Below are 27,845 nucleotides of genomic sequence, written 5' to 3' on the forward strand. Positions count from 1 at the left end.
TTGATCATGAGATATTACTAACTAAAATAAATCGGTATGGCATTCAAGGGAAAACTCTTGATTGGTTCAAATCGTATTTGACGAATCGCACACAACGGTGCTCAGTTAACGGTTATCTCTCTGACTTCACCACTCTTAAATGTGGTGTGCCACAGGGAACGATCCTTGGCCCTCTTTTATTTCTAATTTATATTAATGATTTGCCTAACTGTTTATCTTTCAGCGTACCTAGAATGTATGCTGATGACACCCACATTACTTATGCTGGTTCTGATTTACATTTGATCCAGTCTAATCTATCTCACGACCTTGAAAAGCTAAGCAAATGGCTAGTATCTAACAAACTTACCTTGAACGCTACAAAAATTGAATTTATGCTGATCGGCTCCAGGCAAAGATTAAGTACTCTATCTGATACACTCGAACTTTCCATTGATAATGTTCCGATTGAACAAGTTTCCTCTGTGAAATCCCTTGAAATACATATCGATGAAAATTTAACGTGGCATTCCCACATTGATAAACTGTGTAAAAAGATCGCTTCCGCCGTTGGAGCCATAAAGCGAGTTAAGCCATTTGTGCCTCAATCCAGCCTACTCAATATTTACAACTCACTAGTTCAACCTCACTTTGATTACTGCAGTCTTGTCCGGGGTAATTGTGGCAAAACATTATCTAAAAAGCTACAAAAACTACAGAACCGTGCTGCACGTGTTATAACTTCATCAAACTATGACGTAGATGTCGATTCCTTATTTCACAAACTCAGCTGGAAAGACTTGAAATCTCAACGTCAAACTCCTTAATGGTTTTCAAGTCTTTAAACGGTCTTGTTCCGGAATATCTCACGTCTAAATTTATAAAGCGAAATGAATCAAGCTATTCTCTGAGGGACTCGGTAAACAAACTTGCTGTCCCCTTTCCAAGAACTAACTACATGAAAAATAGTTTTAGTTACAGCGGCGCTACCCTTTGGAACAGCTTACCCTGTAACATTAGTGAGTCTGGTTCATTAAACAAATTTAAACGCCTTCTCTACCATAATTTTTAAACACGGCATTCATGGAAACCAGGATTTTTCTTAAGTGGCATAGTAATGTAAGTTAATATAATATTAGGATTTGGATTTTTAGTCATTATTATGTAATTTTTTCTATCTGATGTTTTTACCGTGTATAAATAATGATTAAAGATTAAAGATTAAACATTAAAGGGTGATAGAAACGCGATAGAAATCTACAGTATTCGGATATTTCCGAACGAGAGAGCTCAAAAGACTGGCGTGTAGTTATGGGCAAGATGAAGCATTGCATCGGCGAAGTAAACGAGATTTATGAAAGATATTGTTTCACCAAAAGGGACAAGCTTCCCGCTACGGAAATGGTTGATAATTTCGTCCCTGAGTTGAAGACCTTGACCGAAACTTGCAATTTTTGTGAGAATCAAGAAAGAGCAAACCACTAAAAAGCTCCCCAGGACGAGAGTTCTCTCCTTGAACCGATGTATTGATGTGTGTTGCAGCGATGAAGTTACTTCAATGCAAATAAAGTTGCTATCCATGCCCGTTGACAGCATTCATCAATTCAACTTATTCGACGAAGAAAAAATTAGACAGGGCTTCAGATGGAAAGTTAAACGGGCAATCTTAGAAGATCTCCTCTAAGTTTCGCGGGTTAAAAAGAAGAGCCCAGCGTGGGGTAACACGTGCAAAAAGTGTAAAGGAAGAGCCATTTTACCAAGAAATGTGCTAGGAGGACGACAGTGTACAATATTGAAAGCAAAAGAAGGGCTTAAAGAGATCAATGTCGTGAAGATACAAGCTGCAGAAGAGAGCGTTGTTTTTGCGAGGATGTTAGTTAAACAGCAACCAATCCGATTCCAAATTGATTGCAGTCGAGTGCCAACATCTAACGAGACGGGGAACTCGATCTGTGTTCGCAAACATTAGTGAAATGTGGATTGGCACTAAAGGGAAGCCCGTTGGTACCTGTGCTTTAAAGGTCGTGAGCCCCAGGACCAATGAGAAGTTCAAGGCCAGATATTTCACTGTTAATGAGAGCATGACACCTTTGTTTGGTTTAAATGCGACGGAGAAGATGAAGCTGTTGAATTTTCACAAAGAACATTTCGTGAATGTTGTAGAGAACAGTGACCTGATAGATAAGTACTCAGATGTTTTCAACAGGAGTCGTGGAACACTCCCTGGGAAAGTACATCTCCAAGTTGATCCTGACTCTAAGCCTGTTGTCCTCTCAGCGCGGAAAATACCTGCGTCCGTTCCTAGGCTGGAAAGTATTAAGGTTATTGCTCCTGTTGACCAACCGACCGAAGTAGTCAGTTTGCATAGATCCCAAACCTCTCAATGCCGCTTTGAAGAGGGGTCATTGCCAAATTCCAGTTGTCGACGGAGGATTTGTCACCTGACCTGACAGATGCACGTGTGTCAGTTTCTAAAGTCGATTTAGCGTCAGCGTTTTGGCATCTGGAGATGGATCATGAATCTAGCATGCTCACAACATTCGCTACGCCATATGGGTGATATCGCTGGTTCCGTTAACCTTTTGGTCCCAGCGTTTCGAGTGAAATATTTCAGAAACATCTCCATCAAGAATTACATGGTCTTCCCGGTGTGAAGTGTAATGCAGACGATGTTCTGATCAAAGGAACAAATGAGGGTGATCATGACAGCAATCTAGAGGGGTTTATGAGCACATATCAGCAGAAAGGTATCAAGCTTAACAGTCAGAAGCTAGAGTTGAAAGTTAAGGAAGTTCCATTCCATGGACACCTGCTTACCACAGAGGGTCTAAAGCTAGATCTCGAGAAGGTGGGACGATCATAGAGATGCCACGTCCAGCGGGACGAGACGACATACTATCGGCTTAATTGAACGGTTAACTACCTAAGCCGGTCGTTTTCTCCCTCATCTGTCTGATGTCATGAGGCCTCTCCGACACCTTACCCACAAAGATGCGGTATGATGCTGGGACGACCTGCAGAAAAAGCTTGGTATGATGTTAAGAATCGGATTTTGTTTGCACCCGTTTTGGCGTACCACAAGTCCACTGACGTTCTTAAAATCCAGTGTGATAGCATTCAGGTGGTCTTGGAGCAGCTCTTATGCAAAATTTGCACCCCATTGCGTACTCCAGTAGAGCCTTGACAATAACTGAGTCCCGTTAAGCCCAAATTGAGAGGGGGATGTTAGCAATTGTTTTCCCAGTGGAGAAGTTCAATGATTAGACGTTCGCTCGAACGACCACTGCCCACACTGACCACAAGCCTTTAGAGCGTATCTTCCCTCGCGTATATAAGTTGAGTTGGAATTTGAAACTATCAATGTGACGATCTTTCTCGAGCAAGGCTTTGCAAATTCACCGTGAGACAGAGAAGGACGAGTCCCTTCAAATCTTAAAGGCCGTTATTCAGCAGGGCTGGCCTGATGACAAGAGTGCCCTGCTTCCTGTTGTCTCTCCGTATTTCGACATGAGAGACGAAATGTCCGTTTAAGATGGGCTTATTTTCAAAGGAGAGAGAGTGGTAGTCCTAAAAGCTGCTAGAGGTGATCTGCTCAGGAAAACTCTCACCTGGGAATTAATGGTTGGCTTAACAGAGCACGTGAGCGTCTTTATTGGTCTTGCATGACTGGGACATTAAGAATAACATATCTACATGTGAAGCCTGTAGAGAATACGAGCGAAACTAGACCAAGGAAACACTCAAGAGTCACCAAACGCCTAGTCGGCCCGGCAGTACGTTTTAGCCAACCTTTTCGAGTTAGAGGGAAAGTGGTGACGTCTGATTATTTCAGTGACTTGTTTGAACTTGACTACCTACAACGTCGGTGTACGTAATCAGGAAGCTCAAAGCGCATTTCGCAAGGCACACGAGAACGGCTAGTTACCGACAACGGGTGCGGTTTTCTTTTGACGATTTCCTGAAATTCTCAAATGAGTGGGACTCTAATCACCGTACTAGCTGTCCCTGTCATAGTCAGTCCAATGGCAAAGCAGAAAGTGCTGTGAAAGAGGCCAGGAAGGTTCTCTTGAGATGCAAGAAGGCTGGTTCAGATGCGTTTCTTGCTCTGCTTGACCACAGGAATACACCGCCTTCGGGAATTCAAATCAGCCCAGCTCAGCGCCTTCTTAATAGAAGAACAAGAAGTATGATCTTCTACCCACGTCTACTTGTTTACTTTATAAACCGTCTGTAGCTGATGAAGGTACAACCCACACCAAGCTTCGCCTGCGCCAGCAACAGCAAGCTCGTTATTACAACAGAGGCGCCCGTAACTTAAACCGTTTGGAGAAAGGCGGTGCTGTAAGATTTGAGCCATGGCAGGTTGGAAAGAAGGAATGGCGAAAGGAGTTGTTAAGAATCGTTTGAGTGAAAGATCCTACGAAGTGGAGCTTCCACAAGTTCATCTTAGGAAGACCGACGAGCCTCCTGCTATAACCGATGACACTCAACATGAGCAGTGTAACCAGCCACAGCCGCAAGAGCCTGTGACTGAAACCTATGAGTTGCCGTCTCAATCTGCGGTTGAAGTGACGACGGAAGTACCTCCACCAGCTACACAGTACGTCCGCAGAGCCCGAGACATCTTGAGGACCATGTTTTAGCCTAAGTGCCTAAGCCGTGAACTATTGCAGCTTAGGAACTCTTACAATAGCATGTATCAGAACGTGCAGTGAATGTATGAGAATGTCATAATTTATGCTTCGCATTAAATCGAATTAAAGCTGTTGTTCAGAGTTTCAAACGTTCTTCTTGTGCTGTTAAAACACTTGGCTTTCTTGGGAATTCAATCAATTTACAGCTATTGTGATTCTAATTAAGAATTAGAAAACATGTACCGTGTTTCTATCGAGTTTTAGTATAATTCTATTAGCGTTCTATCACGAATGCTTCTATCCTCGAAGCTCAGTTTTCCTCTAGCTACGCTCTCGGAAAACTGTTCGCTTCTCGGAACAGATAATGTCCGCCGACAAATATCCCAGCATAAATGGAGGCTACAGTTTATTTATAATCCATCAAATATATTTGCTCGATTGGTCTTAACATGTTACGTTACTGAATATCTTCCCAGCTAAAACGTGGGACTATCCGAGTGATATTCCCCAATTTTTCGCACGTGTTTGCGAAAAATATGTGGAGGACAATAAACACGATAGCCTCCATTTAGGGGGAAAATATGCTCGGATATTTGTCCTTGTACATTATCTGTTCCTCAAAGCTCACAGTTTTCCTCCAGCTACGTTCTCGGAAAACTGTTCGCTTCTCGATGGGAACAGATAACGTCCGCTGACAAATATTCGCGTTAGATTGACAATTGCTACCAAAACTATTTTATTCAATGGCTGGAAGTTTGTAATTATGTTTATCATATGGCTGTGTCTCACAAGGACTGGGAACTACCGAATTCACGAATTTGATTGGCTGAAATCGATATTGCGTTGAAAAAGTAGCAAACTATTTCATTTTATTTTCATTTTATTTTATTTTCTGCTCAATCATTTATAGAAGTGCCAAAAAGCCTGATGACAAAAAAAAAAAAAAAAGTAAAGAGCACGAGCAAATTAAAGTTAAGCTCATCTCCGTTTGCAAGCATAATGTCAGCAAACCAGTTACATTAAAAGAATTCAAAGTTTTCTTTTCTTTGCCATATAATAAACATCTTATTAACCGAGCTAGGTCGTGTGTACAGACCCCGGAGAGGGGGGGGGGGGGGGGGCACTGCCATATGTGGGCTATATAGGTATGTGCCGCTGTGAAGGGTATGGTTTTCAAGCAGTTTACTCTAGGATAGGGTATATAAATCAGAGCGTTTGGGTCTAGAATAGGGTATCATTGTTCGTAAAACTGACTGGCTGGTTGAAGAGTTTATCTAGAGTAAGGAAACCAGAAATTGCCACTCAAAAATATAAAAAAATCAAATCGGCTGGTTAAAATTTACGCAAATCAGCCTCAACAGTGTCGATAGATGGGGGATTTGGGGAGTTTACTCTAGTATAGGTTAGCAAAATTCAGCTGAACTAGCTCTGGTATAGGCTAAGGGTTCCAGGGTCCCAGCGGCACATCCTCACCCAGAAATTCCCAAAGTATCTCTCCCCCCCGGGGTACAGACCTCACTGCGTTCGGTCTGTACTCACGACCTCGGTCAAGATTCTCCCATACAGACCTCCTGCTTGGTTAATAAGAGCTAATTATTTAACTTAATATCGCCTGAGACTGTAGGAAATTTTATCCAGGCTTGAGCCAACTCACAAAGACACTCGGCAACATCATGTACACAGCGACTTGCACTTGCCTTGGAAATTCCTATGGTATCTCCGGGCCGAGTACTTTAAGAAAAGTTGTAGCATAATATCGTAATGCTGTAAGGACCTAATAGAGGATACAAATAATTTTTTTGTTTTCATATTCGGAAAAGGTCAGTTCTCCGAACCGGATGTGACAAAATATTATTTATTTTTAACAACCCTCACCTGCGTACTGTATCTGTGCTCAGTGGAAAGTTGCGGTCAGTGTCAAGCTCAAGTTTGTCCTCAAGTAACGCCACCAACCATCGAATTCTCTCGGGGGACAGTCTATATCATTCAATTACCTCGTTTTCTCGCATATATTCTTTCCCATGTACTGTCTGGGCTGTCTAGTTTGGATGATGAGGGCCCTGACGCGACGCCGGCCATTTCTTATTTCAGATAAGAAAGGAGCCGATCGCTTTGATTGACAGCTATTAACAGATAGGCGCCGTGATTGGTTAGATACCTTTGATACCGCCTATGGCAAGCGGACCAATCAGAGTCAACTTTACGAGAGCTGCTACAGTACTGAACTTGGAGGCAGTTGCAGATCAGTCAACAACATTGAAAATAACTACCAGTTTGCATGTCTCGATACTAGTAATACTCGTAGTAATCAGAGATTATGAGAGTGCGTTCGACGCTCTCACTTTAATACATATATACCGTAAATAAATGATTTCACTAGCTGACTTCCAGCCTTTGGCTATTGCTAAAATCAACATTTTTCAGCAGCAACCGAGGTTTTACAGACAGATATGCATAATGTCAAAGTCCATACTAGTGAAGAGGTCACGATTTGTTGATACGTTGCGTGACGCTGCCAGTTTCTGTAGACTCTCAAGTTTGATAGAATATTTAAATTACTTACATTGTTCTAAGCTAGCATTTGCAATCGCGTGCTCTTTTCGCGTGGTCATTTATCGTAAACAAACTCCGTGCGACTAATTCGAGTATTTCCCCTAATGAATAAAGTAGTCTTATGGATCTTGCCTTCAGAGTACTTTTCCACCGATTCTAGCGAAGCGTACGGCGACTGAATGGAAAGAAGTCGAAGAAAGATCTATCCGAAAGACGAGCTCACATGGCCTGCTCACATACTCACATGTTCGCCACATGTTTTATCACGTATCTTAGCATTAAGCGGTACCAGTTTACTGGCCGTGACATGCCCCTGCAAAAATCAAGAGGGGTGGCCATTTTGGTGTCAGTTACAGGAATGTGGTTTTTTTCGGCCTATAACTGTGCATAGGGCCACCAACTCTGAAAAGCCACAGGTAAAAATTATGTTTTCGTTCCACTTCGTCGAACGCAACTAGTAAGACAATTCGCCTTAATCACAGTCCGCCATGTTGGATGCAACGTCACCATTTTTCACATGAAAGCGAGGCCACGCGTGTTAAAACATCATGGCTGAGTCAGTGAGTACTTCCATTTCTTCAGAGTTTTGGCACCGCAATCTGGTGGACATACCGTCGCTCGCAAACGCCTTTATAGAAATTTAAAGAAATACCGACAACAATACTTACTTGTGATAGTGACAGTGTATATGGGCTCGGGACAGTCTACAACAACAGGAGAGGATGACAGTTCCGGTTGGACCTCCATAGAACTTTCCTCACCAGAAGCTTGGCCAGAAGTTGATGCTATGGATTAAAATGAAAAACATAAAAATACCTCTGATTATTTTACGATTTTAACCAAGGAATGTTTAAAGAAATACCGACAACAATATTCACCTGTGACAGTGACAGGAGACGATGGCACGCTTACATCAAATAATCGCACTCGTGCACGAGGTGGTTCTCGCTTTTTCGGAGATTTTCTTTTCCTGGGTGATCTTGACCAGCAAAAAATACTAGGAACTGCATGCTTTTCCAGAACACGCTTCCCTGTTAAAGTTGTCTTAAAATCCTTTTCCTTAAAGTGTACAGAACATACTCTTGTGCTGTTTGTTATCTGTAGATGGACCAACTCATAATAATTAATGTAAATACATGTGCGCAACAATGACATCGATAACCTAACGAACTTACCTGGACACTTTTGCCCACGTCTCGCCGTATTTTGACAATCCACTGCTTTCGAATGGATTCATCACTCGGAAATTGGTGAAACGTATGATTTGGAATATTTTTAGCGCGATTATTTTGACATTGCGGCACGCAACGATGATCTCTGTTGGGCATGATTGCAGATGATCACCTTGTCTCCTCGATCGCCGGAAGTTGACCTTTATACGCTTGGCCTCGCATTGGTGTCAAAAGTACATGACATCAATCCAAGATGGCTGCTGTGCGATAAAGGCGAATGATAAATTATAGAGGTTTTGAAACCCCTACCCCTTACTGTTCAGTACCCATGTGAACTCGCAAACTTGAAATCATTTTTCTGCTTCTGCGTATGGGAACGTCCAAAATGGACTATTTGCTAGACACAGACTCAATGTGAACCTTTACTAGGTTGAGGTATTTCGTTTACAAGTTATTGACCAGTGAAAATAAACAAAGCAGCTTGTGCTCACTTGTTTTGGCATAATTTGTACTTGTGATAAGCTTCAGTTTTATTTATGTGGTGGGAGAAAGCTCTGTAATACTTCTGGATATCAGAATAGGGCTGCCATATACTCATCTGCTGAGGGAAATAATTTATGAAATAGGCCCAGGGGAAAGGCAAATGAGCCATGTTACCCGTGGTTGAGTGCTAGTAATGAGGTAGGCAGGTAAAATGGTCATTCATCCAGACAACTAACTTTAACTTGGGCAAACCTGAGTCAACAGAACCTCCACAACGTTTGAAATAGGCCAATTTTGACACATGGCCTTAAGGCTTTCGAGAATAACAAGAAAAGACATCAAGCGCAGGGATCAGTAACAGTCATTTAGCCCCCAAGTCTATTAGCCCCTAACCATTTAAACCCCAACCAGAAAACTGATTGAGAGGTGGCATAAAAAATTAGTGCTAAGGAAAAGGCTGCAGAAAGAGCAACAAAATGAGGTGGTAAAGTCAAACTTCGTGCACACTCTCCATCTCAACGACTTGATTGGACCCATTATTTAAGCCGTTAAGTCAAGAATATCAAAACTAAAGTCTACGGATGATTATGAAGAAACAAAAACAATCAACGACACAACTACTGTGTTGTAACCAAAGAGATGGTGATGAATTCTCAATTCTGCCGAGGGACCTATCCAGTATTCACTTTCATAAATGAGGCCCTGTTAGGAGGGGTGCCCATGTCTCCTGTCTGAAATTCACCATCAGCTGTGTCAGCATTTCGCAAGATTCCTATGTCGCCTGTCGGAATTTCGCCTCACAGGAATTGTGTCGGGAAATTTGACCTTGTTCGATTAAAACGAAGCTACACGTATAACACATCGTAATACCTTTGTTTATTAAAAAAAAAAGCAAACTGACATAGTGCTCTCAAGTCTCACACATTGAGCACGAGGCTCACGCAAACGAATTCAATCTTGCGCTCTCACGCTCAAACTATTCTTTCTCACGCATTCAAGGTTCCTTGCTGTTTTAGTCAAGTACATATAAAATTAAAATTAAGTATCTGTTTGGATATAATTAACTCCTTGTATGTTTTGCACTTGCTTCGAACACTTTTCAGCAGTAGGAATTCTTATGCAGAGCCAGCATTTCCCCGGTCAGTGGGTTTAGTGATTACTTTATGGTTACTTTTAAAGCATCACATTTCGACTCAGAATGAAGGAAAAGACTTCTTAGCGACTTCAATTTTTCAAAATTAACTAAGGGGCTGGGGGCATATTGGGAGCATACTTTCTAAGGGCTTGGGCATGTTTTCGAGCGCTTAATTTGCTAACCTCCTAAGGGATGTGGGGGCATGCTCCCCCTGAGAAATTTTGAAATTTACACGCTTGGAATTGCTATTTTCAGTCTTTTTCCAGTCGGTATTTGGACCTGAAATACAATCGAACCTATGACTGTTTTTACAATTTTTATGTTTAAGAACCGTTCCGTTTAACTCAAAATCTCAGCGGCCTCAATCAGATAATCTCTCCTATCTTTAATCTTCCTTTGAATTTGGCGTAACCCTTACCATCTGCTTAAGACGAGAAGACCTCGGCAGCTTTCCCCTGTCTCTCTTTTCCTAATTGATAATACAGCTTCATATTCTCTTACTGGTGGCCCACTAGTAAAAATATGAAGCCGACTTTCGAAGATCTCTTTCCTTTTTCCTTAAGTGTGTTTTTAGGCGTTTTAGGGCACTTCTCACTCAGCTGAGAGTGAAAAAAAATACTCAGCAATGACGAACTCGATTTATTCGACGTGGACGTTCTAGCATATATAAGAAAGCCTGGGTTTCACGACCTGTCGACATCGCGCGTGAAAGAGGAAAACACATTTAAAACTCTGGAAATGCATCTTCACTTCGACTCAGACGTTTAAAACAATCACTGCATTCTCATTGGTGTCGCTTTCTCTATTTCGCTGGAGTAGTCTGTCGTTCGTCGCCAATTCATAGCTCTCATGTCGCCGTTTCAAGGCCATGTCGCTTGTCGGAATTTACCCCTAACAGGGTCTCATAAATAGTATGATGCTTTGCCTGAAACTGAAACAGACCTCTTGTGGTAACGTAATAACAGAAAAGCGCCGTACTCACTGCACTGACTATGAAACCTGCTTTAACTCTGTCAGTTAAGTGCAAACAAAAAGGGTTACGAAGCTGTTAAGCTGTTCAAAAAAAGCAACCCTTACCATCAGGGATTCCGGAAATATAGAAATACTTCAGTTTATCCCGTTGATAGGACACCGCTTCACAACATAGGCACGCAAGGCGTGCAAGAGTTATTATTTTTTTTGAAGTCTCGGAGATAGGAGCATTCATGGAGCTGTTTACAGTAGTGATTTGGTTAATTTGACAAGTTTTTTGGGTTGCGATGTACAGCAAGAAAGAAACTGGGAATTTATGATGTACATACGATGTTGCATCGGTAATGGTAAGATAGCTAAATAGTAAGCCATAAAATGTTTGACTGAACAAACTACAGTAATCTGACACGTCTCCAGATTAATGTAGATACCATCTTATTTTTTTTCTTTGATTCGTTCTTTGATAAAACCCACACTGTGATTGGTGTGACACGTGCACATGCATAACTCCCTCACTTACCGAACACATAGCCCTTCCAACCCCCAAGAGGAATTTTTGCTCAAAAATACTCAAGTTAAGAGACCTTTTCGCATTTTATACGAGTCGTAAGTTTACCCTTTTTACACAACACAACACAACAACACTACTTCACCGAAAATAGAAAGAAAGAGAAAAAAAACCTCTCTGACACATTGAAAGTCTGATTTAATTAAATTGCACTTTAACTTGGTGCCACGCAGTCTTCAAAGAACATTTGAGCAGTTTTAATACTTTTACCTTTAAAAATATCGAACTGAAAAGAATGTCATAAAATGCCCATCAAATAGAAATAAACTGCTACTGCAGAGACGTAAAAACCGTCCAGAAATGAAAGCTTTTTTTATTTAATATCCTGGGAACATGCAATAGCCGATAACTTGTCAGCTCTAATTGAATTTACTCCCATATAAAAAACAAAAGTGTTCAATTACCATTTGTAACTAAAGATAGCAAACATCTCGTAGGAAAGAGTGGTGACGATTCGTCAGCTCTAATTGAATTTGCTTCCTTGTGAGAAACAAGAGTGTCAACTTACCCGTTGTAACTAAAAAATAAAAATATCTCGTTATATTTGCATGCAACAAGAACAAAACAATCGTCACCTGCACTTACTATTGTAAACGTTAAAACTGTTTCAAATCTAAATAGTCTACAATGATTCTCCTCTAAAACATGTCCTAAGAATGTTTTTTTTTTGATTGACATTTTATTTTTTTTTAACAGTACAATAAAATACATTACTTACAATACTACATACTGACACTAATGACAATACACTATGTCACATACGGCTAATTATATAACTTACTTACGGTACTTACAACACTGGTTACTTACACCGCTGTCAATTACAATACTATTCTTACACTATTCGCATCCTTTTTTTTTTTTTCTTAATTGTTATTATATTACAGTGACACCTAATATATACATGTTCTTTTTTCCCTATATGTACAAGCTTACAGTTACGTAATAAATATGAAATTAAATAGTAATTAACCATAAACATCAGCAGCTTATAAAGTTAACGTAAAAAGGCCCACGTGTGATAAAATTTTGGAAGTACTTTTTTCGCAGTCGCAATCTCTTTAAGAATTTCAAGTTTTCCAGGAATGAACGATAGAAAGTTTTGAAAATCTAAAACATCTCCGCGAAGGCTTGTGCAGAAAATTCAATATTTGGCTATCAGTAGACGATAATTTAGGACTTGCCAATGCTTTGTTCTATCATGCCAGCCGTAGAGTATATGGCTTATGGATAACGTTATTGTTTCATTTGTTTTTTGGTACCACCAGTCTTGAAACAGAATCCAGAAATCGGCTGTTAGTGTGCAGGTTATTAGCAGGTGATGCAACGTTTGTTCTTCTGCGTTGCATAAGTTGCATATGGGGCTTTCTGAAATGCCGTCTCCATATAGTGTAACACGGGTTGGAAGCACGTTATGAATCACTTTATACTGAAACATTATTATTTTTACTTTATTTGTGACAGCAAATGGCATAAGATAAACCTTCTGGATGGTATTTTCTGTAAATCTGTGGCGTAGAATTTTGGTTTCAGTAGTGGGAGGAACGAACATGGTGTTTAAAAGAGAGGAGCAAATAGAACTGGTTCTTAGGGTGTTGACTGTGGTATCGTGTGTGACGTTCGGAATAGGGTTTTTAAGACAAGCTTTCCAATTTTTTGGGATTGCGTTAACCAGGCCATAGTATATGGTGAAAGGGACCTTCAAATTGAATTTTATTGCAAATCCTCATTTTGGTTTAATATGTCGCTTTTATTGGTAATGCCGGCGTCATACCAATTTTGATAAAAAGAAAACAGGTTTTTTCCCACAAGAATTTTCCTGTTACTCCACAGTATTTCGTTTTTAGGATTTGCTTTGGAATCGATGCCCGTTAAGATTTTTCACCCACCCACCCATCCCCGATCGAAAATTGAAAAGGCCCCATCAGGCGGAAGGGTTGGGAGGCGGCTGTAAAACTGAGCCGAATCCGAATCTCATGAATTAGTGCAATGTGCATGCGTTTTTGTCTCTAAATTAATCTCTTCTTTTAAAACTAGCAAAAGAAGAAATTAAAATTTTCTCTTTCAAAAATAAGTAAACGACCGAATACATTAGGGATAAAAACGCATGCACACCACTAAATCTTGAAACTCTGATTTGGCTTAATCACAAGCGGCATAAGATGGATCTGTGTGCTCCGTGGAATTTATTTAGTGTTCATAATGTAGTCCGGGCAGGGACAAGTTAAGCGTAAAAAATCACGTCAAAGCTCGTAGCCTGTGTAAGTGCGAGTGCTTTGTTTAGTTTGCGGAGCCTTGGACTCTAGGAGCGAAACCGCGAAGGGGAAATTCAACGACTACTGGCCATGCGCCTCGCGGCTTTGCCACTGGAACAAAGCACTCGCATACGTGATCCCGCAGCTGTACAAGCTTCAAAGTTAGCTTAGTTAGTACGAGTTCTACACGGCTTCACATCTCCCTCTAACCGCTACTATCCTCTGGGGGTTACCCAGCCTGCGTTGCAGGCGTAAACGGGGAAGGGGTAAGGAGGCGAAAATTAAACTAGTTTCGTTTGCCTTAGGCTGAGTCTCCCATTATCTTCTTACAGCCGGTGTATTGCTCGTCGGGAATGTCAGTACATATATAACCAAGCGCGAGGGCCATACTGGAAAAATATCGGCCCGAGGTCGTGACAGTACGGTCGCGAGCAAGCTAAGGTTACATTAATGAAATTGTTACGAGAAAATCCCACTACCGCGGATGGGAAAGACACCGTGAACTTCCAGCGCACAATTCTGAGATTCGGCTTCCCGTTTACTCACGTGACACGTTCGATGCGTTCTTAAAAGAAAAGAAGGACAAGAGAATTAGAAGAAAGAGAATAGGATTTTTTCACGAGTCAGTAAGAAACTGAGTAAGGCACAAAAACAGCCAGAAGATACGTCAATAGCGGCGGCAAGGGATCATTCGGGACAGCGTCCAATTCAATAACTGAAGTATATTGGGCCGGCAATGAAGCATTCCATTTACTGGTCCTCTGAACTAAGTAACTATAAAATAAAATAACATAATATAACATAACGTAACGTAACGTAACGTAACGTAACATACCATAACATAGCATAGCATAGCATAGCACAGCACAGCACAGCACAGCACAGCACAGCATAGCATAGCACAGCATAGCATAGCATAGCATAGCACAGGATAAAATAAAAAAAAGTGAGTTATAAAAGTTATAAAATAAGTTACTTCTGGTGAACAGTGTCATAGAGAATTTAATTAAACCCCTCCCCACTCCTTTAGCAAGAAATATTTACCCCGACCTCCATCATGTCAACGCTTCTTCTACAATATTAACGCGAGCGCCAAGCCGGCGAAGCAATTGCATTTCAGTGCATGCACGAGCTCAGGCGCCAGTCAGAGTAGAATTCAAAACAATCAAATGATATGAAAACTTTTGGTCAGAAACTATATTTTTTTGCAAGCTCTATTGTTTTTGGTAACCCTTAATAGAGAGTCACTATATATCTCTGATGCTTTGATATCCCTGATACTGATACGGAATCTGGGCCGAAGTGTACGCAGTTGAGCCTCCCGTGAGCAGACACCGTTGGGAGCAGAAACTGTGTCAACGCAGGAGAGAAGTCCGTCACTAATCAGATTGAAAAGTGGTTTCGTTGAGTTCCTAATGAGGTTAAGTCAGCTCACAGGTAGACCACTCTATGTGTTCGTGGTTAGTAATTGTTTCTATAAAACGAACAGAATCTATGAGGGTTATGAATAAAGCTCTGAAAATTGCATATGTAAATTACATCTCGGTCTGAATATCCCAATGAAGTTAAACGAAACATTAATCGACTCATGTGGGGTGTTTTTTCAACTTCCTGGGCCGTCTGAAGGGTACTTTTTACGATCGGTGAGACAAGAGAGGGATGTAATTTACATATGCAATTTTCAGAGCTTTATTCATGATCCTCATACACATGTGGATTTTGTTCGTTTCATATAAACAATTATTAACCACGAACACATAGGGTGGTCTGCCTGTGGTCAGCTTTATCATGATGAGTAGTTTTTCAAGGATACCCAGTGATACTGTCGAGATTGGCTTTTCTCTATTTCTCTCTCTCTCCTATGGTGTCGATTTGATGAGTTTCCTTCCAACATGAATGAAAACAGAAGTTGAAACAACATGCTGTCATCAGAAAAACCTGTGAATTATGCTGTTTCCAAGACGCTTATTGTGGCTCTATCCTTTTTTACTGGACTTCTGGCGTATGGCACATTTGATGTTGTTGTTGAAGATGCTTAGCATCTTTCATTTCTTAGTTCAATATTTATTTTTACACAGAAAATTAGCTGTTCTGGAAAACGCTAGCGGTGATAAGTAGAAAAGTCATAATCATAAATAAGTAAGAGTAAGAATGAAACAGAATAGTTCTTAAGACTTTGTAAATTTCTCGGTTACAAATCGTGGCAGAAACTAGAGCAAAATTATCTCAAAGTATTTTTTATGCCTGAATCCAAAGTATTTACTTTTTTGAAAAAATGTTCTTTCTAGTGGATCGGAAGCCAAAACCGCCTATACAGTAAAAGCACACAAACCTTATTATTATCCTGTTAAGGGGACGGTCCTGAAGCAGGGTCTCATTACCGTCTGGTGCTATTAATTTCCGACTCGTTGGTTGGGTAAAATAAAATATAGAAATTCGCAGAAATTCCCATTTCATCCGATCGCAATCACAGGCGGCCCAAGCACTCAAATAAGCGTCTCCGTAGATATAGTAGTACTTAGGTTACGCAATAGTCCGAATTAATATAAAACTACCTTGCTTTAGGTGTGTGTTTCCTTGGTTCCTGTGAGGTTTTTACACCGATTTATGGTGGTTTTTAGCTTCACTGCTTTGTCCTCTAAACCGTCTGTCCCGTAGACTAATAATAGTAAGGCCCTTATCACTTTCAGCTTAGTATAAGTCGTGGTTTTATTGGCTGCAGCACTCAGTTTGTTGTTGAAAAAAGGTTCTTTTCTAGTGTTTGCTGATTACCGTGCAACGGTCACGTGACTAATACGAAGCTGCCTTTGTCTATTCGCAAAGCACAAACTTGTGGTTTAGAGTCAAATGTGGACTATATCTGTAGATGAAAACATCCCAAATAAACTGGCATGTGAGTAGAGAATTTCTTGTCAAATTGGATAATAGAAGGCATTGTAGTAAAAACTTGTACTCGCCAAACGGGCAAGTGATTAATAATTTTCAAATTGCCCATCAATCGCACGGGTAAGCGGGTGTGCGCTTATTTCCAACACAGCAGTGCGGGTTTTATATTTGGCAGAGACTGTCTGCAGCAAATTATCCACAAACAACTGTAGATAGTTCCCCATCTTAATGAAAAATCAACCGTTTGAGCCCGGGAACGAGACAGCTTGATTCTCAGTAAATTTGGATTTGCCTCAAATTTTGGGAGAAATTAAATGAAAGGTACGATGATCAGTAAAGAGAATTAATCTTGTGATCCATTCCCTGAGATAGCGGTATCGGATAGATTTTACTCCGCAATAGCAACATTGTAACATTGCTATCATACGTCCACGGTCCTACATTCCATAGTCCAGCTCTGGGTCAATTATTACTGTCAGGATCATGTGATACCGAGGAGGATCCATATTTGGAAACCGAAAGCTGTCCAGGGAGTTCTGGGAAAGCTAATCCAAGCAGGAAGTGAGCTTCGTTCAACAGAACAGACTTTACTCGAGTGATTTGGCTGTTACTAATATCCTGCAATCGTGGGGTGATTTCATGTTTTTACCATGCTTGTTATCATGCAGCCCTCTCATCAACACAGTGGTGATTAACGTTTCTCAGGCTGTGAATTCAGTTCATACCTCGTCTGTCGATCAATCAGGTAAACGTTCCAAAGACATTCCAAGATTTGTTTGTAGCCTTCAGGCAAACATAAAAGGTCGTTATCAATCTTTGTGGACGAGTTCTAATGATTTAGGATATCTGCCGAAACATATGTAGAAATATGAGCTAAAAATGAGTGGATTTTTGATCGCTAGAGACGATTCTTTATTATTAATAGTTGTTTAATTTTGCCCGGTCACATTCCTGTGGACAGTTGTTTAACGTGAAGCTATTGTGTTTGCAGTGTGAATACTTCTGACGTTATTACGTTCAAACGATTCCGTGATAAATACGGTTTGGTCTGCTTCAAATTCGATTTCGTATTAGAGAATAGAATTCTAATTTAATTCATCTTCGCAGTTTAAAAGCATCTTAGCTTAGCGCCATAACATGCTCATACTGCTGTAGTTAACCACAAACATCCTTCACTAACATTCAAGCGATTAATATATGGCCGCCTTTGCAACGAATGTGCTTTTTCCAAAACAGATCCCGCCGCCTTCTACCGGTTTGCATTTACGTTAGGGAAGTCGCCATCTACTCTGCTCTTAAGTATTTTTGCTGATGGCAAAAATTTAGAATAATTTGAAGAATGTATTGAATTTGATCTGCTTCATTGTTAAACAACTTTCTTCTTAATAGATTCAGTTTGAAGAGATTATAAGTAGGACAGTGGGTAGTTGTTTTTGTGATGTCAATGTTCACGGAAACTTGGAACAAATTATTGACTATCGAAGTTCTGATCCACCAAATAGTATACACATTATGTTTTACAGTTATTATTAATGGTAATAGGACTGAGTGGAGTCCAACTGTAATCACATGAGTGATTAACAAAATCGGACGACAGCGAAGCAGGTGTCTGATTTTGTTAACCACGAGTATGATTACAGACTGAATTGGACAACCCGATGGCCTATTACCAATTAATCATAACAATTACAATTTCCCACAAAAGTAAAAATTCATTTGAAAAAGATTGCGAGCTTTTAATAGTCATCTTTAAATATCATAATTAAAAATATAGAGAACAGCTTGCATAATGGCTGTTAAGTTTCTCTCAAAACAGTCACCAGAAACTAAACCTCCACAATTTTACAAAGTCAGCCTCTTGAATTGGTTACTATAGTGATTGTAATCAATGTTGTGATTGGTGGATTTAGTGGAGAGGACTTAAAATGATTGGCTCATTTAACTGTCTGATTACAGCTGAACAATTACAGCCAACTGTTCAATTACACTGTCCAATTACAACTTTGCAGGTGAATTAGAGCAAAATACAGCAGTTTATGCACTAATCACATTTGAAGAAATTGTAATTGTTATGCAGTGTGTTTCTTTTTATGCATCACCACAGCTTTGTAATTTATGCAGCAGTGAATTGTTTTAATGTTTCTCTTTTAGTTGAAGCACGCTATTAAGGCTGTATTGTATCATTTTGTCTCTGATTTACCATACATTTATTTAAGAGAACAGACCCTCTGTAGGGAAGACTACTTTCTGCTGTGCCTGTGTTTTGTGTGCGAATATGGAACTTTTCTTGCAAAATTTCTCGAGTTATGGGAGCGAACATTATATGTATCATAATTTTAAACTCTTTTTCAGATACAATGGTGAAAGAGACTTGTAAATCTTTTATATATCATTTTAGCTGTTGTGCATGTACTTAATCTATACATGTTGACTAGGGAGAAATTGAGAAAAAAGTGACATGTACTGTACATGTGGCTAACCCAAAGAAAATGAACCACTTGCAGTTGAAATAAATATAAACTCAGAGATCAAGAATTAACTAAACATAGCCAAAATACTTTTTTGTACATGTAATCCTCCTATTTTCCAGTCTCTTCCAGTCTAGCTTGTCCAATAATTCACTAGATCATGTTTCCTAAATTGATAGAATAATACTAGTAGTCCTATTGGAAAGTACAAAATAGAATGAACATTAAAAATAGCAGACAGTTTAACTGGACTATCTTTGTCTTATTTTCCTCAAATGTGGTAAGGACATCTGTGACACACTTGCTTATTGGCTCATGTGCCACTTTTTTTGTTTTTGCCACATTTTGATGTCAGCTGTGATCCATTACTGAACATATGCATGGAAACATGGAATCTATTTGTTAACTATAGATATGTACCAATAATTTGGTAATGTTCGGTTATATTTACCAAGTTACTTGATATGTTCATGAAATTGAAAAGCCTGGGGCATGTTCACATTGTGTTATGTGCACTTCTTTTGTTGATACTTACAAGAACATTTTTCATGCAGCCACTGATATCCACCTGTTGGCCTTTTACATTCTTAAAGGTTCAGTGAGTCAGTCAGCTCCTGTATTGTTGTATTTCTTCCTTGACCATTCAAGGTGTCAAAGGACACTTGTAACAAGACTTGCTACATGTAAGTTTTTGATATCTGTAGCATAATTGTACAAAACTAAAAAATTAAAATTACAAATTATTCTTGACTATCTTCCTGGTTAGACTGTTTGATTTTGAGTTTTATTTTACTTTACTTTCAGTCTTCAAGACTAAAGGCTTCTTGTGATGTCAAGACTACCAAAGGTAATATCATAATTATTAATTTAATTTTTATTTGAGTGACATTTTCAGTTTTCTTCACTCGTGAACACTCAATAACAGAAAGCCTTTAATTATTGAATCTGAAAAACTGATAAAGAATCAAAAGAAATGCCCATCAGCCAAGAATGAAAATATTTAAATGTAAATATTGAATGATCTGTTTTTGGCAGTTTGTGTAGTACAGGCAATGTACATCTGTAGCGACTATACATGTGCATGACTTGTATAATATTAGTTTTGCCAGTTGCATGTGGTTCAAGAGAATGTTTTATTGCAACTTTTTTGGTTCATTTCTTTGATAGTATTAAATCAGTAAAAATGTGTGGCTCTAAATGTTCTGCATTAATAAAATTTATACTACCTTAGTTTGTAGTCTTGGAACATTTCAATCATTTTCTTCTCTTATTATTTGTACAGTCATGTACATGTAGATTTTCACTAGCTGGAACCTTGTACATTTGCATATAAGCAGCTACAGTACTTCAATCACTTTGAGTTCAATCACTTATTCACCACTTGCTCCAGAAATCCTGGGTTTTTTCTTCTCTAACAATTTGGCACTGCCTTTGAAAGCATAAAAGGTGTCTTTTTGTCACTGTTACTATAATAACTACACTTAATATGCACATTATTGCACCTGTGCTGACTTGCAATGCCAAAAGTGAACAAACAGCCTTGCAAAGGGTGATTCTCACACACCGCTGGGAGCCATGCCAAGCCGAACCACACAGCCTGACCTTTATTAACATAAGAACATAATTGTCTTACAGTGACACAAAAAGTGGCTAGAGAATAATTTCACCTCAACTTAACACATTCTACAAGCACTTCACGGGTGGGCAGGTGGGGCATGTCAGGCAATGGCAGATGGCAAAACAAAAACTGAAACCTTGCACAAGCCATGTGATCTGAAACCCCCCGCACACCTGTACCCAGACTCCCAGCTGTGTGTGAGAAAAACATTTTCAGCTTCTTTTGTTCCTCAGCCATTGGAAAACCACACTTCTCACACACGGCTGGGAGCCATGCCAAGCCACACCACACAAATGTATAACCCAAAGAGTGCAGAATATAGGAAAACTCAACTCATAACATACTTTCTACTCACACAAAAAACTATTTCAATGACAAAAGTGGACATGTAATGATCGAAATAGAGTTCCTGGAATGTCTAGTAACTAAACATGAGAAAACAAGGTGTTGGCATAAACAACATAGAAACAAAGGCAATGTCAATGTCCATCCTTAATTAACTTTGAACAAAAACACTGCAGAAGCGTGTCTTAGGACTCATTATTTATGTAAATTGTTGTGAGCCCTCTCGCTCCACCAGCTGTTGGCATAAACAAACAGAATTAAAAACAATGCCAAAGCCATCCTAAATTGACTTCGTAACAAGTAGAAGCGAGTCTAAAGACTCCTTTATATAATTGTTCTGAGCCTTCTCACTTCTCCAACCTCCATGTCTCTGGAAGAGTCTGTCTGGCACACTGAGTGCTGCTACTGCAGAAGCTCCTCCTGAATGCAGGCTATGGATTCCAAACTTTGTGGGGTCCAGACCTTCTTTGCCAATCTCCTTCTTGATCAGCTCCTTTGCCCAACTGTAAGACATAGCCTCTTTCCGCAGACGAACTCCTCTCTTGGTATGCAACATGTGTCGAAATAACAGAGAGCCTTTGGAGTGGTTTGCAATTCTCAAGAATTTCTCAGTGATTTTGACTGGGCAAGGGGGTGTACTGCAACGAGCCGTAAAAACCCATGACCCCTCGTGGAACTGATCATTCTTCCATTTTTCCAGAAAAATAGCTGCATGGGAATCAGCAAAATAAAAACTGTCTAGTGACAAATGATGCAAGTCATCCCATCAAAGAAAACCATAGAAACCCAGGGAAAACAAGACTGCCAGCTGGAAGTCACCAAGGTTACCCTTCTCAAGGCGACTGATCACTTTCCGCACCAGAACAGAAGACAATGGCCCTTTACATTCAGCTGGTCTGGCAAGAATTCGCCTGGCAGCATCAACCACTTGTTTCACTACCAGATACTCACTCGGCTCCTGATAACCACTCTTTTTATGAACCCAACTCACACCGTACACTGCAGAATTCACTGAAGACGCTAACCGGGTCTGTTGAATGAGAGATACGACGTACAGTGCGAAGACCACAGAATCTGCTGGCAGGAAAGCAGCATCATGACGTCTGCCCAATGACTTCCAGGATTTATAAGTGCACAGATAAGTTGCAACTGTTGTAGCAGCGTGATCATGAACCAATGCAGCTGGTAACACCTTCGCTAGCTGTTGCAATTCCGGATGGTCAAAACGATCTGCATGAAATTCAGCTGGAAAGATGACCTCCTCCATCAAGGGTTGTGCAGCTGCAACACAATGATAAATTATGCCATAAGAGCAGGGACAAATCCAGTAAGCACACATACCATAAAAGAGGAGTAGATCCGCATGCATGTACACACACTAAAACTTGGGTTCGCAACAGAAGGATTAAGGAAGCCATAACAGCTTGGAGCCCATAACAGGTCTTGGGAGCCAAAACAGCTGATGAGCCATAACAGCTGGGTAAAAACAAACAGGTGCCTATAACAAGCTTGTCACTCAAACAATAGCAGACATGATGAAATGCATGGCACCAGCCAACAAGGACATGATTGGATCGCCAAGGTATTACCAGCAGCTGTGTCTTGTTGCTAGAATAATGCGTAACATAAGGCAGCAAGCAGGCCTGTAAGTCCCAACATGGGAGTCACAGAAGCAAAGCAGAAGTGCCAGTAGTCCAAAAGGTGGTACTCCTGTTGTAAAGACACAGCTGGCAGCTGCTCCTGGAATAAAGATGCCCTCATAAGGTTGGATCCTGAGGGAGTTTGTTACAAACTCCCTCCACGTACTATGCTTGGTAGTAAGCAGGGGCCACCAGGGTGCAGAGTGCCATTCCGGAACTAAGAGGGTTCCATCCTCCCCTCCATCTGACTTGTGGCACAAAACACGAGGAGTCAGGTATGGTGGAGGAAACAGCCAATTGTAATCCCTTGCCCACAAGACAGTGAAGGCATCAACAGTCTCACAACCAGGGTTGAGGAATCTGCTGCAAAACCTGTCCAACTGCCTAGTCTTCTCACTCGCAAACCGGTAGACTGTGTCAGGACCCAAACACTTGTCCAAGTAAGCAAAACATGAAGGATTGAGCTAATAATCGTTTGAATCCTCAGTCTTCTACAGCTTGTCAGCAACCCCATTCAAATCCCTGCTGATCCATTCTACAGCTAGACGAATGTTAAACTCCCTGCACAGCCTATAGATATTAACTGTCTCATTGTGAGGGTCAGATTTGCGGCTGCCAATTGACAGAATGATCTCAGTGTCCTTATTGTCAGTTCTGTGTAGAACCTCCTTGCCTCTTAACAGGGGAGCAAAAGACTTCAGAACAAGACCAGTTGCGTGCAGTTCCTGGAAAGTGGAGCTCTTGTTACTCTCATTGACTGACCAACTTCCTACTGCCACTTGTCCCCCAACCTGAACAACAAATCTGCCCCAACCAGAATCACTAGTATCTGAGTGAGTCAAAACTTCAGGCTTGGGACTAGGAGACCAAATCGGATAGCCTTTATTACGAAAATTCTTCTCCCAGAAAACAACCTCACCTTGGACATCTGCAGATAACTGGAAAGGGCTGTCCCACGAAGCAGCTTGTAGGATGTCCCTGTATAAGCTTCTAGTCCAAAGGCGTACCACTGGACCCAGTGCAAAATTCACGGAAGCCAGGAGTCCTGTGAGCTGGGCTGCTTTGCGTGCAGATACTACAAACTTGTGAGCTATAACATCCCTTAGCAACTGGTGAAAAGCATCTACCCTTCTTTGGGGGACTTGAAAAGTTCCAGCATGTAAATTCAGGACATAACCCAACAGCTCCCCGGATTGGACTGGCACCCATTGGCTCTTCACATCATTGGCCACAAAACTGCCACGCCTTACCTTCTTCTAAGTAAGTAAATAAACGAATTCCTTGTCTTCCCCAGTGCTTCGTCAGGGCTTTTTGGATCTTTGAAAATGGTAAACTCAAAAACTTACAGGAACCATCAACCATCCAAGAGCAGCCAAGGAACTTTGTATGCTCTGGAAGTATTTCCACATGGTGATATCCACTGGTATAGTTAAATCTGAAGAACCAGTCACCTTTTTGGAACAAATCAGTTGCTGTGCATATGTCCTCGTACTTGAATTTACATGATCGGAGATGTTGATTGAAATAGTGTAAATCCACAATAAACCTAAGTTTCCCTGAACTGTTCATGGCTATGTCCAATGGACTGCACACAAGAAGGTCCGTAGGACTCACCTCCACCAATGCATATGACTTCAGCAATTTGTAAATTTCAGCAGACACAAACTCAGCATTGCGTAACGCGCTCCTGTGATTCTGAAAAAACTTCACCTCAGGTAACTCAACAAACGGCTAACAATAACCGTCACGAATAACTCTCAGTAACCAATTACTTGCACCGATATTTTGTCAGAAAGCAATGTTCTCTCCCAAGCGACCTTTGACAACAACACAACTATGATTAATGTCAACAAATAAATCATCTCTGATTATATCATATAAAGAGTCACTCACAGAACCATCACAGCAGAGATCTTGGCCATTCTGGACATCAGGAAGTCACTGGCTTGTTTGTTGATAGTTTCCTGTGGACTGTCCAACGGCTCCTGCCCCATTCTGGACATTGGGAGCATGGCATTCCCTGGCAAAGTGTCCTGGCTTGAAGCAACGAAAACAGACAGACTGCTTGTCATGTGGCTGACTGTTTTCCCGCCACTAATGGCTTCGCGTAACTTGCATTACTGCGCTCAAGGATAACCCTCCTTTCCAAAGCACGTGGAATAACTCCTTTAGCCTTCTGAACCTTGGAGGAAGCCGCTCTTTTCTTTTCCTCCCTCAACTGTTTGCTTTCCTTAACGGCCTTCCATATCCTTAACGGCCTTCCGTATAGCAAACGACCGTATCCCAGCCGTACTTTTCAGCAAGTAAGATGTGCGTGTTCCTTTCCACGAGCAAATCCTTACCTTCAGTGAGCTTTTTAGTACGGTCCTCGCCGTCATCCGTCACCAGCGCTTTGTCAGTTTTTTCTAATACTTCCTTGTTTAGTTGGTATTGCTTCTTGTTACTGGCAAAGCGAAACTCTGGATCTGCTGCACGGGGTTTTTGAGCGTTCTGAGATTTCGAGCTCACCATTTCACTCTGTAAGCGCTTCAATTCAGTAGCATTGGCTTGCTGCTGCTTAAGAAGCTCCTTCACCCAGTCTGGTGGTTCTGAAGAGGCATGGAGAGACGAAGAATGTGCATGACTACTCCTACTCGACCCACCACGAGAACTGTGATCACATGTCCGATCATCGCCACTTCGCCCGGAAGAACGATTCGTTGGGCTCTTGTTGTAGGGTTCAAGCCGTTTAGCTGCTCTAGATTTCATACAAGAATTATACTTTGCCATCAGCAACAGAAGAAATTGAGAACACAGCAATCAAGCGATACGAACAGACTGAAAATTGAAAGAACTAAACACACGTCAGGCAATGGCAGATGGCAAAACAAAAACTGAAACCTTACACTAGCCACGTGACCCAAAACCCCCTGCACACCTGTACCCAGACTCCCAGCCGTGTGTGAGAAAAACATTTTCCACTTCTTTCGCTCCTCAGCCAATGGAAAACCACACTTGTATGTACATCCAATGCGTCACTTTCATGCTCAAGTTCTATTCCATGCTTGCCAATAAAAGTAAATCAATCAATCAATCAATCAATCAAAGACTTTATTAAAGGATGGTTAACACTTAATAGCCAAAGGCTAATAGACTTGTGGCCCTCGGAAAATTAAATTGCAAATCTAATGAAAAATGAACGATACTATGAATACAAGTTGGATTACAATAATATTAAAAACGTCCATAGATATAAAAGCTAAATCCTAAAATGGTCCAAATGTTGCTGCGCTGCAGAGATCATTTTAAGGTTACACAATACCTTGAGAGTGCTACTGTGACAACAAGTTCATCATTGATCTTAGATGCCAGGTGCTTTCCGGTGATCGTTGAGACTTTGGACTTTGACTCGTTGATTGGGAGGTTATTTGAGTTGGCCCAGTGACGTATTTTATTTGCGGACATTGTATTTAGTGAAAGTTTAAGTTCAGGTAAATTATTAAAGTGAGCAGATGCTGTAAGGGTAGTATCATCAGCATAGAGGTCTACTTGTGAACTGACATGTGGGAATTCTCTTGGCTGTGGGGTTCTGTTATTAATTAAAACTAATTGAAGTTATCAAGGCAATTTTAAAATGGAATGGATATGTTAATTCCATTTGCATTTGTTTCAGGGGTTCGTCTATCCCAGCATAGCCTCCACATCACAGGAAGGCCAGGAGATAGTAGAAAGGAGCACATTGTATGTTACTCTGTTAAGTAGTGAATGGAGATCGTCAATCGATGGAGACTTGTCAACCGTCAACAGAGAACTAGCAATACAGTTAGCTAAACACCCCAGTGTGCAAGTTAGTGTGTTTCTCCCTCAGTGCAGTGAAGATGACAAGAGAATTGCTGCCGGTCACAACGTTCAGCTCATTAAAGCAGAGAAAATGACAGGTGTTGATCCAGTTGATTGGCTGATCAACATACCAGACGACCATGCCATGGACTGTGTTATCGGACATGGAGTACATCTTGGCCGACAAATACCACTGATACAGCGAAGTCATCAATGTAAGTGGATTCAGATTGTTCACAATGCTCCTGAATCTCTTGCAATGTACAAAAGGAATGCAGATGCCATTCCCAGAGGTGAGAAGATGCAGCAAACAGAGACAGAACTTTGCGAGTTGGCAGATCAAGTTGTAGCAGTTGGACCCAAGCTGGCAGATACTTACAGGCGTTTTCTTCGCTCTAGTAAGAAGCACCAAGATGTCATTGATCTTACCCCAAGCATTTTCACTGAATTTTTAGATGTGATGCAAGCCACTGAAGAGAGAAAAACATTTTGTGTTCTAGTTGTTGGGAGTGGTGACAGTGAAGATTTTAATCTAAAGGGATATGACCTTGCTGCTCGAGCTATTGCTGAGTTGAAAGAAAACTCCTACCAACTAAAGTTTGTGTGTGCACCAAGAGGAAAAGCAAATGAAATAGCAGAAAAGCTACTTGAGCATGACATTGACCACAGTCAACTAATTGTTTGCAGTTTTAATGAAAGCAGAGAAACACTAGCTAGATTATTCTGCGAGGTTGATCTGGCAATCATGCCATCAAGGAGTGAGGGCTTTGGATTGACAGCCCTTGAGGCATTATCTGCTGGTCTGCCTGTACTAGTAAGCAGTAACTCAGGTCTTGGAGAAGCTCTCATGAAAGTGCCTAATGGCTCAAACTGTGTAGTAGATTCAGAGGATCCTGAACACTGGGCCAGTAAAATCAAGGCTGTCCGTGAAAAAGACAGGGATGTTCGACTTGCAGAATCTGATTTACTTCGTAAAAAGTATTTGGAGAAGTACAGCTGGCAGGCACCTTGTGGTGTTCTTGTGGAAAAGATGCAGAACCTTGTAACTGGTGAATAGTTTTCATACTTGTTAAGATGTTAAATAAGCTCTCTAATCTTGCAGTTGGTTGTTCCAAAAAAGTCCACTCATACACCCTACAGATAACATGATATTTTGACCCACATCCCCTTCTGCCAGAATTACCACAACTGCTACATGTAAAAGAGCCCCCTCCCATGCAGATTTCCAAGGTCAAAGAGCTCCCTCCTGCCTGAGGATTTCTATTCCATGTTTGGCTTATTTTGTGCGTACACCTGATAGAAAAGAGGCACGACTATG

The 27,845-nt window shown here is 40.8% G+C and overlaps 2 protein-coding genes and 1 pseudogene across 3 annotated transcripts in view; 1 reads left to right on the forward strand and 2 right to left on the reverse strand.

Moving 5' to 3' along the window:
• Positions 1–7,744: 7,744 nt before the first annotated feature.
• Positions 7,745–8,494, reverse strand: LOC149112619 (THAP domain-containing protein 1-like). Its single transcript, XM_089290543.1, has 4 exons — positions 8,342–8,494; positions 8,045–8,264; positions 7,821–7,951; positions 7,745–7,780 (listed from the first exon to the last, which is right to left on the reverse strand). The coding sequence occupies exons 1-4, from the start codon at positions 8,492–8,494 to the stop codon at positions 7,745–7,747; spliced, it is 540 nt and encodes a 179-aa protein (XP_089146669.1).
• An 8,678-nt stretch (positions 8,495–17,172) lies between these two features.
• Positions 17,173–27,845, forward strand: part of LOC110049244 (uncharacterized) — a 112,043-nt gene continuing 101,370 nt past the window's right edge. For both annotated transcript variants that reach the window (XM_089290535.1, XM_089290536.1), the window contains exons 1-4: positions 17,173–17,382; positions 19,699–19,788; positions 19,910–19,952; positions 26,361–27,576. In XM_089290535.1, coding sequence (XP_089146661.1) covers positions 19,935–19,952; positions 26,361–27,576 — 1,234 coding nt within the window. In that variant the 5' untranslated portion in view covers positions 17,173–17,382; positions 19,699–19,788; positions 19,910–19,934. The remainder of the gene's footprint in view (positions 17,383–19,698; positions 19,789–19,909; positions 19,953–26,360; positions 27,577–27,845) is intronic.
• Positions 21,349–26,152, reverse strand: LOC110060834 (uncharacterized; annotated as a pseudogene).

This window comes from Orbicella faveolata, unplaced genomic scaffold (assembly GCF_042242905.1).
Source record: "Orbicella faveolata isolate gen_17 unplaced genomic scaffold, um_ofav_v1 contig_2, whole genome shotgun sequence".
Classification (NCBI taxonomy): Eukaryota; Metazoa; Cnidaria; class Anthozoa; order Scleractinia; family Merulinidae; genus Orbicella; species Orbicella faveolata.